Source organism: Sycon ciliatum, chromosome 1 (assembly GCF_964019385.1).
Source record: "Sycon ciliatum chromosome 1, ocSycCili1.1, whole genome shotgun sequence".
Taxonomy (NCBI): domain Eukaryota; kingdom Metazoa; phylum Porifera; class Calcarea; order Leucosolenida; family Sycettidae; genus Sycon; species Sycon ciliatum.
The window spans coordinates 51,220,183-51,235,868 of NC_088643.1; the positions used below are offsets into that span (position 1 = coordinate 51,220,183).

General features: G+C 49.6%; 1 protein-coding gene across 4 annotated transcripts in view; it reads left to right on the forward strand.

Moving 5' to 3' along the window:
• LOC135830945 (uncharacterized) overlaps positions 1-14,477 on the forward strand; it is a 27,664-nt gene extending 13,187 nt beyond the window's left edge. For 2 of the 4 annotated variants that reach the window (XM_065343169.1, XM_065343171.1), the window contains exons 8-16: positions 3,264-3,476; positions 6,471-6,578; positions 6,961-7,108; positions 8,775-9,368; positions 10,328-10,639; positions 11,345-11,644; positions 11,924-11,966; positions 12,205-12,449; positions 13,349-14,477. In XM_065343169.1, the coding sequence (XP_065199241.1) occupies positions 3,264-3,476; positions 6,471-6,578; positions 6,961-7,108; positions 8,775-9,368; positions 10,328-10,639; positions 11,345-11,644; positions 11,924-11,966; positions 12,205-12,449; positions 13,349-13,410 (2,025 nt within the window). In that variant the 3' untranslated portion in view covers positions 13,411-14,477. Of the gene's footprint in view, positions 1-3,263; positions 3,477-6,470; positions 6,579-6,960; positions 7,109-8,774; positions 9,369-10,327; positions 10,640-11,344; positions 11,645-11,923; positions 11,967-12,204; positions 12,450-13,348 lie in introns of those variants that run through there. The other 2 variants (XM_065343170.1, XM_065343173.1) reach the window with 2 other exon arrangements.
• The last annotated feature ends 1,209 nt before the right edge of the window (positions 14,478-15,686 follow it).

The window sequence follows — 15,686 nt, forward strand, 5'->3', positions numbered from 1 at the left end:
TGATTTTGATTTCACGCTGTTTACGCATACCGTGAAACTTGTGTAAGACGACCGCTCAAGGGACCCGTTCAAAACCTGGTTTCTGTTACCAGGTGGTCTCCTTATCCAGTGTCATTGGACTGGAAATAGCATCCCTTGGTGCTGCTTGCAGTGGTCTGCTGGGACAGGTGGTCGTCTTATCCAAGTGGTCACCTTCACAGGTTTTACTGTGCCTACCGTATTTCCCGGAGTATAAGCCGCACCCCCATTTTTTTGCCACAAAATACAGACATCTACTCTATTTATTCACATGAAAGCGACGTTGAAATCCTTACAGGTTCCTCTGGTGTCGTGGTATGAGTTCATACACATTATTTCTATCTGTTAGGTTTCTTGTCTCCACCCCGACTTTTTACTTTATTTATCATCGTTAATTTGATCATCAGAGTATAGGCCGCACCCCCTTTTTGGGGTGAATTTTGAGCGTTCAAATTGCTGCTTATTCTGCGGAAAATACGGTATATCACATAGTTAAAAAATGTTATAGCTGGTTGTATGTACATGTGCATGTGTGACCACCCCTTGCATACACTGAGTTAGACCGGTAAAACGGGTTAGCATCCCCCCACCTCACAACAGAGCAACCGAGTTTTGCATTAAGCTGGGAGTGCCGATTCGAGCAACTGGTGTAATGGCTCGCAGCTGAGCCAGCAAATGACTCCGCATGGAGCAGGCGAATGACTCCGCATGGAGCCGGCGAATGACTCCGCATGGAGCCGGCAATTGACTCCGCATGGAGCCAGCGAATGACTCTGCATGGAGCCGCCGAATTACTCCGCATGGAGCTGCCAATTACTCCGCATGGAGCCGCCGAATGACTCCGCATGGAGCCGCCAATGCCTCCGCATAGAGCCGCCAATGACTCTGAATAGAGCCGCCAAATGCTAGATATATAGAGATGCATAACCAGTTGAGAGCATATATTCTCATGGACTATACAGATACCGTCATGTGTGCGCCAGAAACATGAGTTGAGCTAGTGGGTGGGAGGGTGGGAAGGAAATTGTTTTGGGAACACCTGTTCCGCAAGTTGCACGCTCGAAAGTCCAAACAGCAATGACATGAAAGAGACATTGTACAGGATTTTGAAGGGCGCGTGCCCATGTGACTCGCGCATGCGTGCAGGTTGGGCCAGCTCGCTGGGCTGGCTGCTAACTCGCGTTAGCAAGCTAACGCTCATTTAGCATCCCCCCACCTCACAACAGAGCAACCGAGTTTTGCATTAAGCTGGGAGTGCCGATTCGAGCAACTGGTATAATGGCTCGCAGCTGAGCCAGCAAATGACTCCGCTTGGAGCAGGCGAATGACTCCGCATGGAGCCGGCAAATGACTCCGCATGGAGACGGCATATGACTCCGCATGGAGCCGGCAAATGACTCCGCATGGAGCCGGCAAATGACTCCGCATGGAGCCGGCAAATGACTCCGCATGGAGCAGGCGAATGACTCCGCATGGAGCCGGCAAATGACTCCGCATGGAGCCGGCGAATGACTCCGCATGGAGCCGGCGAATGACTCCGCATGGAGCCGGCAATTGACTCCGCATGGAGCCAGCGAATGACTCCGCATGGAGCCGCCGAATTACTCCGCATGGAGCTGCCAATTACTCCGCATGGAGCCGCCGAATGACACCGCATGGAGCCGCCAATGACTCTGAATAGAGCCGCCAAATGCTAGATATAATTATAGAGATGCATAACCAGTTGAGAGCATATATTCCATAAATCGGCACTCCCAGAGCGGATCACAAAGTGCAGCTACCTGTGAAATTTGTGAGCAGTGCAAGCTCCGTAACGATTGACTAACAGGAACTCGATATCATGGGCTGAGGCCATTGCCACAGCCACCCATGCTTTGGCTGCTGGTGGCCTCTGAATGTTACTCGGGCAAACATGGCTTTCCACCTTCCCGCCTCTCTGAATATCGAGTCCGGCAGCTGATTCGAAATGAGTGGCCGGTGTATAACGCCAGGCCATAGCCACAACTTATGAGCAAGATTTTCGCAGTTGCTGTAAAGCCGATCGATTGGCATCTGCTGCTGGTGCCGCTAGCTTTCCCATGTGCTGCCACAATTGCAAACCACTCTTTGCGATTGGCTGGTCTGCTTGATTGACTGTCCATTGCCCTATCCCCGGTTGCAATTGTTTGCGCACCAGCCAAGTGCACCACTTGCATCAGTGAATAGCAGCAAGTTGGAGGACGGCGTCCACTTAGGGTGTAGGAAGAAGGACCGGCCGTTCTACTATTCCAGGAGCTCAGGCCATCAGCGAAGGTATTTGACGCACTCTTCGGAGAGCTTGATCAGGTAATACGGCTGCCGGTACCAGTTGGCAAGTGACCACAATCTGCAATGTGCATCCTGGGACTATCACTCTTGTAGCAAACGAGAGCTTTCCCAGAAGATACTCGAGTTGACATTGGGTAGTTGAAGCTGTGTTGAGAGTGGCCCGTAGGAGGTCGTGAAGCTTGGCAAGTTCGTCCATCGGCAGACTGATGTGAGCGCGCGGGTGTCCAGGATGACGCCGATAAACGTCAGGACGTGGGCTGGACCCTCCACTTTTGCTGACGCCAGAGAAACACTGAGGTATGTAAACGCACGGCGCCGAGTAGCGAGTTGCTGGCGAGCTAACACAAGTCCAGAGCATGCATGGAGACAGAAACGTTAGTCGAGGTATTTCCCGTAATGGGAAGATGCCAATAACGTCAGGGCTTGAGCTGGACCCTCCACTTTTGCTGGGGCCAGAGAAACACCGAGGTATGTAAGTGCTCGGAGCAGAATAGCGAGTTGCTGGCGAGGTAACACAAGTCCAGAGCATGCATTGAGGAAGTAACATTAATTGTGGTATTCCCCGTAATGCAACAGGCGTGGGACTCACTGGGAGTGCGAACTGCCCGCACACAATCCATTCACTGGCGGATACGACAGAGTTCCATATAGCTGGCCTGGAGCGTAGTACAGTCTGAAGGGCAGGACGCTCTCATAACAGTATTGATCCTGCCAGCGGTTCAACAAGGGGAACACTTGTTCCGCAAGTTGCACGCTCGAAAGTCCAAACAGCAATGACATGAAAGAGACATTGTACAGGATTTTGAAGGGCGCGTGCCCATGTGACTCGCGCATGCGTGCAGGTTGGCCAGCTCGCTGGGCTGGCTGCTAACTCGCGTTAGCATGCTAACGCTCATTTAAAACGGTCACATGCTGCATGTTGTTCGTGTCCTGTCCAGTGCGAGGAGGAGGAAGCTAGCACGGCTACAGCCCGCATGGACGCCAACGAAGGAGGGGTGGTTTCAGACGGTAGCACTCGACTAGCCGTTCAACCTGGTGCTTTGCCCATGGACTTGAGTGTCAGTGTTGTTCAGCATTTCTCTAGAGCCGAACACAGCAGTGAAGGATCTCCGAGTGAAAGTGGTGATCCAAGCAGGCTCCAAATGCTCTCAGTAAGTCATTTCCCAACCACCTGCCCGGGTTCTTGTATTGCTGTACTTGTTAGTTTTAAGTGGCAGTTACCATGGTTACAGGGTAGCGTGTTAGCGGGAGACACGCTTACTCGCTTGTTGTGGCCCTTGCTGATGGCTGCAATGTTGGTCTTGCAGCTGCAGCTCACTTTTAGCGTGATTTTTGTTCCACATCCTGTGAAGTTTGCTTCGTGCAGCGAAATGCTTGGTAATGAGCTTCATGCAGTGGGGTATCCAGGATTTGGCCCGGGTGAGGGGGGGGGGGGCAGATGACACCATGGCCACGTCTGGCGGAGTGTCAGTCAGCTCCGAAACTGGACTTGTAACGACTTGATCACTCACACTGCTTCCTGTTGTAACAGGAACTGCGCCGTAGCAAGAACGCTTTGCGAAAAGAACCATTCAAGCTCTGCTACCCAAAGCTTGGCCTCTTTGGATGGCGCTGAAACTTCACAGAAAAGTCCTCCGGCCAACCAATTCGCGATTCGAGTCCTGAGGCGACCATCCTCGTAACATCATCGTACAAACGGCTAGCTGCGAACAGAAGCACTTGCCTATGACTAGCTTTGTTTTATCCCGCTTGCGCAGAGGGAGATGAGACAGCACTTGCCTATGACTAGCTTTGTTTTATCCCGCTTGCGCAGAGGGAGATGAGACAGCTCACAGGAGGGTAGTGTAGTGCAGCAGGTCTTTCCTAGGCAGTTTCCTGGGCAGTTTCCTGGGCAGTTTCCTGGGCAGTTTCCTGGGCAGTTTCCTGGGCAGTTTCCTGGGCAGTTTCCTGGGCAGTTTCCTGGGCAGTTTCCTGGGCAGTTTCCTGGGCAGTTTCCTGGGCAGTTTCCTGGGCAGTTTCCTGGGCAGTTTCCTGGGCAGTTTCCTGGGCAGTTTCCTGGGCAGTTTCCTGGGCAGTTTCCTGGGCAGTTTCCTGGGCAGTTTCCTGGGCAGTTTCCTGGGCAGTTTCCTGGGCAGTTTCCTGGGCAGTTTCCTGGGCAGTTTCCTGGGCAGTTTCCTGGGCAGTTTCCTGGGCAGTTTCCTGGGCAGTTTCCTGGGCAGTTTCCTGGGCAGTTTCCTGGGCAGTTTCCTGGGCAGTTTCCTGGGCAGTTTCCTGGGCAGTTTCCTGGGCAGTTTCCTGGGCAGTTTCCTGGGCAGTTTCCTGGGCAGTTTCCTGGGCAGTTTCCTGGGCAGTTTCCTGGGCAGTTTCCTGGGCAGTTTCCTGGGCAGTTTCCTGGGCAGTTTCCTGGGCAGTTTCCTGGGCAGTTTCCTGGGCAGTTTCCTGGGCAGTTTCCTGGGCAGTTTCCTGGGCAGTTTCCTGGGCAGTTTCCTGGGCAGTTTCCTGGGCAGTTTCCTGGGCAGTTTCCTGGGCAGTTTCCTGGGCAGTTTCCTGGGCAGTTTCCTGGGCAGTTTCCTGGGCAGTTTCCTGGGCAGTTTCCTGGGCAGTTTCCTGGGCAGTTTCCTGGGCAGTTTCCTGGGCAGTTTCCTGGGCAGTTTCCTGGGCAGTTTCCTGGGCAGTTTCCTGGGCAGTTTCCTGGGCAGTTTCCTGGGCAGTTTCCTGGGCAGTTTCCTGGGCAGTTTCCTGGGCAGTTTCCTGGGCAGTTTCCTGGGCAGTTTCCTGGGCAGTTTCCTGGGCAGTTTCCTGGGCAGTTTCCTGGGCAGTTTCCTGGGCAGTTTCCTGGGCAGTTTCCTGGGCAGTTTCCTGGGCAGTTTCCTGGGCAGTTTCCTGGGCAGTTTCCTGGGCAGTTTCCTGGGCAGTTTCCTGGGCAGTTTCCTGGGCAGTTTCCTGGGCAGTTTCCTGGGCAGTTTCCTGGGCAGTTTCCTGGGCAGTTTCCTGGGCAGTTTCCTGGGCAGTTTCCTGGGCAGTTTCCTGGGCAGTTTCCTGGGCAGTTTCCTGGGCAGTTTCCTGGGCAGTTTCCTGGGCAGTTTCCTGGGCAGTTTCCTGGGCAGTTTCCTGGGCAGTTTCCTGGGCAGTTTCCTGGGCAGTTTCCTGGGCAGTTTCCTGGGCAGTTTCCTGGGCAGTTTCCTGGGCAGTTTCCTGGGCAGTTTCCTGGGCAGTTTCCTGGGCAGTTTCCTGGGCAGTTTCCTGGGCAGTTTCCTGGGCAGTTTCCTGGGCAGTTTCCTGGGCAGTTTCCTGGGCAGTTTCCTGGGCAGTTTCCTGGGCAGTTTCCTGGGCAGTTTCCTGGGCAGTTTCCTGGGCAGTTTCCTGGGCAGTTTCCTGGGCAGTTTCCTGGGCAGTTTCCTGGGCAGTTTCCTGGGCAGTTTCCTGGGCAGTTTCCTGGGCAGTTTCCTGGGCAGTTTCCTGGGCAGTTTCCTGGGCAGTTTCCTGGGCAGTTTCCTGGGCAGTTTCCTGGGCAGTTTCCTGGGCAGTTTCCTGGGCAGTTTCCTGGGCAGTTTCCTGGGCAGTTTCCTGGGCAGTTTCCTGGGCAGTTTCCTGGGCAGTTTCCTGGGCAGTTTCCTGGGCAGTTTCCTGGGCAGTTTCCTGGGCAGTTTCCTGGGCAGTTTCCTGGGCAGTTTCCTGGGCAGTTTCCTGGGCAGTTTCCTGGGCAGTTTCCTGGGCAGTTTCCTGGGCAGTTTCCTGGGCAGTTTCCTAGGCAGTTTCTGGCCTGCATCCAGGCTGACCCGAGTTGCTCTCAGTAACAGTTTGACCCAAGATTAAGCAAGGGTGCTAAGCTTGCGTCCCCGTGTCCAAAACTTGCGTCGACAGATACACAAAAAATGTATAGTGGGAGAACATTGATGATGATAGTGAGAGAGCATTGATGCAGTGCAATGAGGGCAATGACATTATAACTTCAGAAGTCCAGTATATTTAATTACGGGGCTGCATGCATTAGACCGAACATGTACTTCCCATGCTTCTAAATTATAGACTTTCAAGTGTTCAAAGTAGCTGTTGTGTGAGGCATCATGTAGCTTAGGTTTAATTGTCGGCTTGTTGGTGTTCTTCATCGTGTCCCGTGATGTTCACTCTATTTACACATGCAGGTAGTATCGTGCACGCCATCAGGCCTCCGACCTAAGCAGAGTGTTCAACTGGAAGTGAACGTTGCCGGAGAGCAGGGAGTTGCTGGCGACGTGCCCGGTAAACACGAGGTGGGCTTATAGTCTCCTGGATGGATGCTATGCTGGTATCTATTCTACCTCAATGCCATTTGCCGCATTGTGTAGCAAGAATGCCATTTCCTGATACATTGAGGGCTGCCTAAGGCGACAGCTCAAGGGACCTTGTAGATCTAGTCTCCGTGCTCAGCCACACAGGTGGTCTCCATATCCAGGGTCGTTTGACTGGATAGAACATCACTAGTCTTGGTCCTGGGAACTGTGGTCTTCTTGAAGGTGCTCCCCTTACACCAGAGTGATCATGTTGGGTTTTTTCACTGTAATCGCTGGAGTGGTAGAAACTCTGCACCGTTACACCACCAAGGTTTGATTGCTGGCTTATGTGTCTCGCTTTTCTACAATTTCTGTGCATCAGCTTCGAGTAATTTGTACGCCAGGACAGTTATCACGTAGCTCAATAGCCTCTCCGCCACAAGTCGAAGACATCACGGATAATTGTAATATTGATGCTGATGCTGACACTGGCATTGCGACAATGAACATAACTTACTTTGCTGACATCTGTAAGTGACTTGTGTGGTGTTATGCAACGATGCTAGCATGTATTTTTTGTCATTGCATTCTGCGAGCAGGTTTTCGGTACACGTATGTGTATGCTTGTCGTTGTCCATGCTCATAAGGGTGCACGTATGTGCTCGTGTGTGCATGCGTGTGTGTATATGTGTGTGTGTGTGTGTGTGTGTGTGTGTGTGTGTGTGTGTGTGCGTGTGTGCGTGCGTGCGTGCGTGCGTGCGTGCGTGCGTGTGTGTGTGTGGGGGGGGGTGTATGTGTGTGTGTGTGTGTGTGTGTGTGTGTGTGTGTGTGTGTGTGTGTGTGTGTGTGTGTGTGTGTGTGTGTGTGTGTGTGTGTGTTTGTGTGTCCAGTATGGTGCAGTGGTATGTGCAGTCGATTTCCAATCGAGAGGTTGCGGATTCAATTCCCGACGATTATGGTCGCACACATCTTTCTCCTTCTTATTCTCCTGGCTCTTCTTTCATTCTCCTGAGTACAGTCAGTGTATGCCGGAGTATGTGGTGTAGCGTGTGTGTGTAAAAAAAATGAAAAATAGGGATTCACTGGCCAGAAAAAGCCACTTCAATCAGCTGTGTGGTGGATACCAGGCTAAATATTAGTGGCGGTAAATTCATCAGCCGTGCAAGCTGTTGAATGGTGTAATCCCAGCACCAAGTTGCTATGTCTAACATAGCTGTTCGCTATCATCGCTTCCGCGATGGGCATGTCTGAGGTCTGAGGTGTTTGTGTGTGTGTGTGTGTGTGTGTGCGCACGCGAGCGCGCGCGCGCGTGCGTGCGTGCGTGTGTGTGTGCAATCCTTTTTCTGCACCTTGTCCTTACCCACTTACTGAGGTATGGTGAGCCCATAAGTGGGATCATGTTCAAGTCCACCGAGAGGTTTGGAGGTTGCAGGTGGTGTTGGCCGTTGGCCGTTGGGCAGTTCAATAGCCAATTGAGTCATCTTTCAAAGATTCCTTTTGAGTTTCTCTCCCCTCTCTCAGGGAGGAGACCCACGTGACCAGTTTTGGCAGTGAGCAACAAGTACAAGTACACGTGTGTGTGTGGGGGGGGGGGGGGGAGGGGAGTGCGTGTGCATCATCTATAAAAGGAGAAAAGAATCGCTTAGGATTGATTAGCCTGTGATGAATAATAAGTAACATGCGAATGATGGTCAATTCCTCTGCCTTGCACTGATAACTGCTTTCAACTGTGCAAATGCAACAAAAATCCTGCTATGCCGAGTGTTGTAGCCTAGTTTTCTATGGGTACCTTTTCGGTGACAGTCTATTTCAAAGTCACCTGGTTATGCATGTTTATGCAGTGTGGATGCACTTGTCGACTACTCTAGACATCACACGACCAAGTTACCATGACGGGCTCGGTCGGCCCGTCATCGTCCAGTTCACATGCTACGTGAGTTGGCGATGCGGAGGGTCGGGTTTCCTGGCCGTGATGTGTGCTGCATTGTGCTCCTTTTTTAGATTTTTCATCATGAATCGCTTAAAATTTCAACAATTGAGTTATCGTATTAAAAGAATTAGAGGCCTTGAATCTTTTTTTATCGAAACCACTCTACCATGCACTGAGGAATGTGAGGATGTCCCAATCTGCATGGCATATGTCATGCTACGAATGCAGCAAGTAAACTCCAGGTTGTATGCTTGTGTTTGTTGCAGGTATCCTGAGAATGAACCCAACGACCGGTAATTTGAGTGTTGCCAATGGAAACGGTGACGGTAGTGGTGGTGGTGGTGCCAGTATGGGCTGTCTTACCGATGCCGATCGCTGCCAGGTGTCCGACTTCATCTCTTCGTCAATCTCCAGCACCGTCGTGGTGAAGGTGTTTTTCCGCTGGTTCCATGCTACGATGGGCGAACTCGGCATTGGATTTGGTGGCACCGAGGATCAGTTTGGTGCCTTCAATGCCGCGGATGAGGTGAAGTCCTTCCAAATGAAGCCCCTCAAGCTGACATCCAGCGACTCCTTCCAGGTGAAAGTGCTCGTACGCGATGATGACTGGATGATTCCAGAGGACCAGCTTCAGAGCTGTGAGGACCAGATTTGCAGCCTTGAAGCTGAGGAGATCTCTCTGGAAGTCGTCCGACGGGACAACTTGAGCGACAGCACCACTTCCGACAAACCCGTGGTTATCCGCCTTGAACTCATCGTGGACTCGAGAACAGGGAAGAGAAGCCATGCCAGGTCCTTCAATCTTCCTCCCCCTCCACTGCCTCAGCGCAAAGGCCAGCGACTCTCACAGGCTGCGAGTGGTAAGACTTATACAGTGTATTGTGCATGCAGGCAGAAGAACGAGCAGTTTTTTCCGTAACTCTGAGTTTCACAAACTGAATCGATCATCAGACGAAAATAGATACTGACCCTGCCCTGAGAGTACTGCTATATTCCATGAATGTGGCAAGCCCAGCATGATATTGTGTATGTGTAGTGCAGACCGTACACTGAGACCAAACCCTTTCGACTGCATGTGCATGGTCGGCATTTATACTGATAGCTGATGGGACTGTGCACGGGTAACATCTCGGACCGCTACATAATCCATGGAGATTAACTAAATTTCCATGACCTCAGAGAACCTTTTGAAGTCTAACTTGTATGCTGTAAGAATAGAACCGTTAAAACCAAGATCTGTGGAGTCTTTTCTAATCAGCACTCCAGTAATTTCGAGCAAAGCCTTTGCAGTTACGCCCATGCCATCACGTTTCACAAAGCCATCAAGTGATGGCAGGGAACAAGTAATTTTGTGGATGTTGACCGCGCATTACGAGATTGGGAACATTCTAACACGGATCACGGTTGCTTGAAGAATGGAAGAATGATTTGTAGGCAGTAGACAACTCTTCTGGTCGCAGGTACGGCGATGATTCTGTCTTCTGCTTGTTTCGAGTGTGGTATTGTGTTTGCACTCGCTGATATACAATTCAATGAACTTATCTATGCACAGGGGAGGCTGTGAAGAAGGTTCCAAATATGTCACAAAGTAGCGAAACGCAATGCACCGTGCAAAGTCTTGCCATGTTTCAGAACATTTAATGTGATTTCGTCGCCACACTCCTGTCGCCTTTTTGCAGTGCATATGTCCTGGCAGCTCTGATGACTGCACTGACATGCAAGAAGCAGCTCTGAAGTTCATTATGGCATGGCCTATTTGTGTCTACCACATACACTTGCGCACAGCGGCCTCACTGTGTTTGTATGTGCATCACTCCAGGACCGTGGGCAGACGAGCGGTTCCCGGCCAAGTTCTACTGCGGCTGGATCAAGCTGATCGACGAGAGAATCCTGAGAGACCTTTCTGTCGAATGTGAACTGTTGAAAGGCGACATAATCAATGACCTAGTGGCGGCAACGAGCACGCCAAGTGTACACGCTCAGCTCTATCTGGACCATATTACACCGCTTGGCGAGGACACGTTTGACAAGTTTCTGGCCGTTGTTGAAAAGGTCTACAAACATAAAGTCCGCGACTTTGAAGAACTGAGGAAGCCCGGTTCAATGGCTGACTTAAAGGAGAAACGTGAGAGTGAGTGAGACAATCTCTATGATAGGCAGCATTGTTTTGATTGTCCCCATAACAACTACTTACAAAGTTACAGTACAGTAATAGAGTGCCCCTGTACCAGGGAGCGGTGAATCTACGGTCAAACATGCTGACCTCGGAATCACTGTGTATGGTTGTTTGTTTTTGACAGAGTACTATTATGAGCGCTTTTGAGCCGGTTTACAAATGCTTTGTTGTTCATTAACTTCATAGTGATCAGTTCGGCCAGTAACTCTGATCTCTGCTGAGCAGACCTAATAAGGTGGAAACAGCTTGCTGTCCGGAGCATTGAGAGTGTACCATTCTTCTATGCATAGGTGTCTTTTCATACAATCATCTCATTTTGAGTGTGTTAGAAACTTGAGAAGTGTCTCTCCAATAAGAAGGCAGTTTTGCAGGTGCCCCGAGTGAATTGAAATATAACAATACAATGATACTGACAGCAACGGCATACAACAACGACAATGACGGTAGCATGCCTGTTTTGACGGGCAAACAGAATACAATTCACGATGCTATGGTGAAGGATTAGAATACAACACCAAAAATGCCTGTTTTGACTGTCCTGTGAGGTTGAATGACAACTGGTATTTCCCACGTCAGTCAAATACCATTCAATATTGGCAATCATATTACTAGTATGTGGCCAGAGATGTTTTGAATGGCTCATTTATTCCGTGTGTGCAGATCCATGGTGCGATGAGCGGTTCTTCTCACACGATCTGAGTCAGTGGATATTGGAGTTGAATCCCCAGCGACTGCAGAACGAAGCCAGGAGGAAAAGGATGTGGTGCAGGAAGTATGAGACAGGGCTCTATGAGCTGAGACACACACAGCAGCTTCACAACGAGAAGTTCATCCGCTACATGGCGCCCGGTGAGCATGTTACATTCGAGAAGTTCCTCGAGATCGTCGAGGTCTTCAACAAGGACAAGGTTGAGAAGTTCAGGGAGCTGCTCTCTGAAGCGAAAACGCAGCGGACAAGAGGTGAGCCAATTCCGTATACTGCTGCACATCTGGTGCTGCACACACGTGGAGTTTGAATAACGTTGGTATCCAATGCATTGCTTCAGTTGTTCAGGCACTTGTCAGTCTGTTATTCTCAGTGATCACTGATCTGTGTATATGTATGTGTGTGTATGCATGTTTTGAATCTCTCCCCATGTCCTGGTAAACGACCTGCATGCCACGCTTCTGTCAGTCAGCAAGTAGGAGTATAAATTAAGTAGTGTGTGTACATGCACTTGTTACACAATCTTCTTTCAGGAGTGGTGAGAAAAACGGTAGTCGATCCCGCTTCTCCTCTGGTGTAAGTCGTTCAGCATGAGCTGGCATGATAATATGACTGTTTTGACTGAACTTCGAAAGGCATTCTATAGCAGTTACTGTTCTATGCGACTGTTCTGTGAGTTAGAGCGGTGAGGTCTCCTGCAGATGTATACATGCATTTCTGTTTGTCTGTCATGACATGAGAAATGCCGGTGGTTCAGCGCCAGTGTTGACATTTTTTTAAACTGAACAAACGTTGTTGGCACCTTCTGTTGCAGCGGCAGCGTTGTGCCAGATGAACATCCTGCCACAGTAACGAGCACGCCATCATGCGAACCTACAGTTATACCACCACCACGCAGTGAGTCGCCATGCATCCCTCCCAGCCAACCACCCGCAGGTGACCATACGCAGGAGCCACCGACCAGTCCGACTAGGCAGCCGCTCGGTGAACCCGAGAGTGGGAAATCTGGGCCAGCGTCGTCTCCTCGGCCGACTAAATTTGAGGATGATGATGACTCTGGTAAGTTTGGGTTCAGACAAGCAATTCCTTATTGGATGGTGTACATCGGTGCTTGTGCAGCTAATGGAATTTTAGGTATGAAAGAGATGAACCAAACGTACCGAAAAATTATGAAATTGCAGTATACTAGTAGGCAATGCAATTCGAGGATCCCCATATCCATTCCTTGTGATAGTGAAGTTCAAACCTTGGAATTTCAGGCAAAATAGCAACACGTGTGACCTTCGGAAAACTGGAACAGTGGAAAATATCCTGGGGACCCCCATTTTGTATTTCACAGAATCATGGCGGCTTCCAAAGGCCATATCTACACGTCCAGAGAATTTTTAAAGTTTCCTCCATTCAAACACTCGATCACAGTCTTTTCGCTGCGAACGTCACTGAAAAATATATTTAAAAAAGGTATTTAATACGTTGATGAAACTTTGTCCCAAACTGTCCCAACCTCCTTAAAGCCACGACTCCAGATTGAAGGAAGTGTTTGATGGCAGTGTAAAAGGGGGAGGGCAGTACGCACCTGTAGCACATGTGTCCAGATAGGGTCCAAGTCCATACTTAGGCTCCGTTTGTAATGCAGAACGGAGTGGGGGGCATAGCATATTCTAGGACAGTTCAGAATCATGCAGTCGTTCTGAAGAAGCGACCATGTTTTTTTTGTTGTTGCTTAGTTTCAATTTTCTGATAGAAAACAAGCAAAAAAAGAAATATCAACTGCTGGAAGCTTCGAAGTAAACTTTTAAACGTATGAGAGTGTCTGTGCTATTGTACTTGTTTTGCTGCTGCTGTTGCTGCTATTGTACTTGTTTTGCTGCTGCTGTTGCTGCTGCTGCTGCTGTTGCTGTTGTACTGCTGCTATTGTTGCCGCCACCGCCGCTGTATTTGTCGTTGTTGTTGTCAAGTTGCTGTTGCCGGTTATCTAGATGATGATTCGTCGATGTCTAGTTGCTGTCGCTGCTGCTAATCACCATAATCACTGGAACATCCGTGCCATCCACCAAACTATTGTGCTGACTATTCATGCGCCACTTCCCCACCAAGGTGTCAAGTGGTATCACTTTCTCTATGGGCTATGCAGTGCAGTACAATGTACATACTGAGTCCTAGAGTCAGCCTCCAGTCTCCAGTCTCCAGGTGATTGCGTAGAGCAAGGCGTGATCTGTGAAGAGAGAACTCATAATTCTAATCATTTCTAAATATTTCTAAACGAAGTCAGGGTCGCAAGCATCCACACAATTTCACACATCCAGTCCAATTGCAGAGACAGCATATTTTCTTTCCACTTGTGTCCACAAAGTTCAGGATCCAACTTATGAATATACAGAGCTTCTAACACAGCCAAATGCAACATACATCATCACCACATAACAATACTGAGAAAACATTATTACTGTGCAACTCACAACAATTCGTACAATCATGTTGGCAGATGTAGCTTAATGCACGAAGTGCGATTCTTTGCTCCGATGGTTGTCTCCTCCAGTGTCCCGTCATCTCGCCTCTTCGCGGCACCATCAATACCCGTCTCTGCCCCTTTTTCGTGGCCTTCCACGTTTTCTAACACTAGCCATTGTGGGTGCTATGTCCAGTGTCCTTGCAGCTACGTGAACCGAGAGAAAATGTGTTGTCTCTGCAATTGTTTAGGTGTAAAAAATGTTACATAATTTGCACACTATGTTCTATATGATGTTGTCATTATCATTTTCCTTCGAAGTTTGTGTCGTTCTGAACTTGATAATTTTCCACCTTGTCATGAGCGTTGTTATCTCATTATCTTTATCCTATTATACCCTGTAGTCTATTCTCCACTTGAGCTACTCCCTGCACTATCCTTGATGAGAAGGGAACGAAAACGTTTGATATCATAATTTATGAGAAGTGATTTCTTGACTTGATGTGTGAAATTGCATGAATGCTTGCAAACTTGATTTTGTTTAGAAACTGCTATCCGCTACCGACCCCTGTTACATTTCAAAAATGATTTTAAATCTTTGAGTCTCGCTCAAATATTTATCTTTCCATTGACACTGACTTACTTATAGTCCGGAGGGGGATGGGGGAGGGGAGGGGAGGGGAGGAGAGGGAGGGAGGGAGGATGGGAGGGAGGGAGAGAGAGAGAGAGAAACAGAGAGAGAGAGACAGACAGACAGACAGACAGACAGACAGACAGACAGACAGACAGACAGACAGGGAAGGGAGGGAGAGAGAGGGAGGGAGGGAGGGAGGGAGGGAGGGAGAGAGAGAGAGAGAGAGAGAGAGACAGAGAGAGAGAGAGAGAGAGAGAGAGAGAGAGAGAGAGAGAGAGAGAGAGAGAGAGAGAGAGAGAGAGAGAGAGAGAGAGAGAGAGAGAGAGAGAGAGAGAGAGAGAGAGAGAGAGAGAGAGAGAGAGAGAGAGAGAGAGAGAGAAGCAAAGACGTCCCAAGAACAGAAGGAGAAAACAAACACCGGCCAGGCAGCGAGTTCCAGGATTGCGGTGCTGATGAGCTTGTATGAACCGCTTGGTAGTCCAACTTCTTTCTCCGCTCAAGCTCGAGGAGAACAGAATCAATAATTATTGGTTTACGACGCAGGACACAGCATAGGAAGGGCTGGTTCTGCTGCTGGTCCTGGACTATGTTGATGAATGCGTACATAACTACAATGTACTAGTAGCTCCTAGATCATGTACTGATGACGTAGATCTAGGCTATGCACCTATCACGTGCCTTGCCAGGCTTTGGTGTGTGAGATACACTCACTGATGGTGCGTTGCCTTGTGCATTGGGAGGCCGGGTGCATGCGTCCCAGCATTACCTGGCCTACTGCACCCCTTTGTGGTGCATACTGGCCCACCAGCATGCAAGATGGAATGTAAAAATAATGGAATGCAAGGAAGTAAAGAAGTATTTTGATGAGAGCGCAAATAAAAAAGGACACTGAATTAATGGCACCTGGCTGTAGTAGATCTACTGGTAGTACATCAGGCATTAGCAGTAGGAGCAGCAGGGATACTACTACTAGTGGGTAAACACATCATGCTAGTGATAGCAGTATACAGTGTAGAGATGACTGTATTATAATGTTATTGTCCTGCTAGACCATGAGACAGCTTATTATGGGTCAAGGTTGTACGCATGGTGGTTTGAGATATTTCAGCTGGAATGTAAACACGACTTGTCATGCGACGTATTTATAGAGCAGCGTTGTTCCTGGCGCGCCTGCATCGCTCTGATCGCGGACAGATCTTCACTGTCGCCTGGC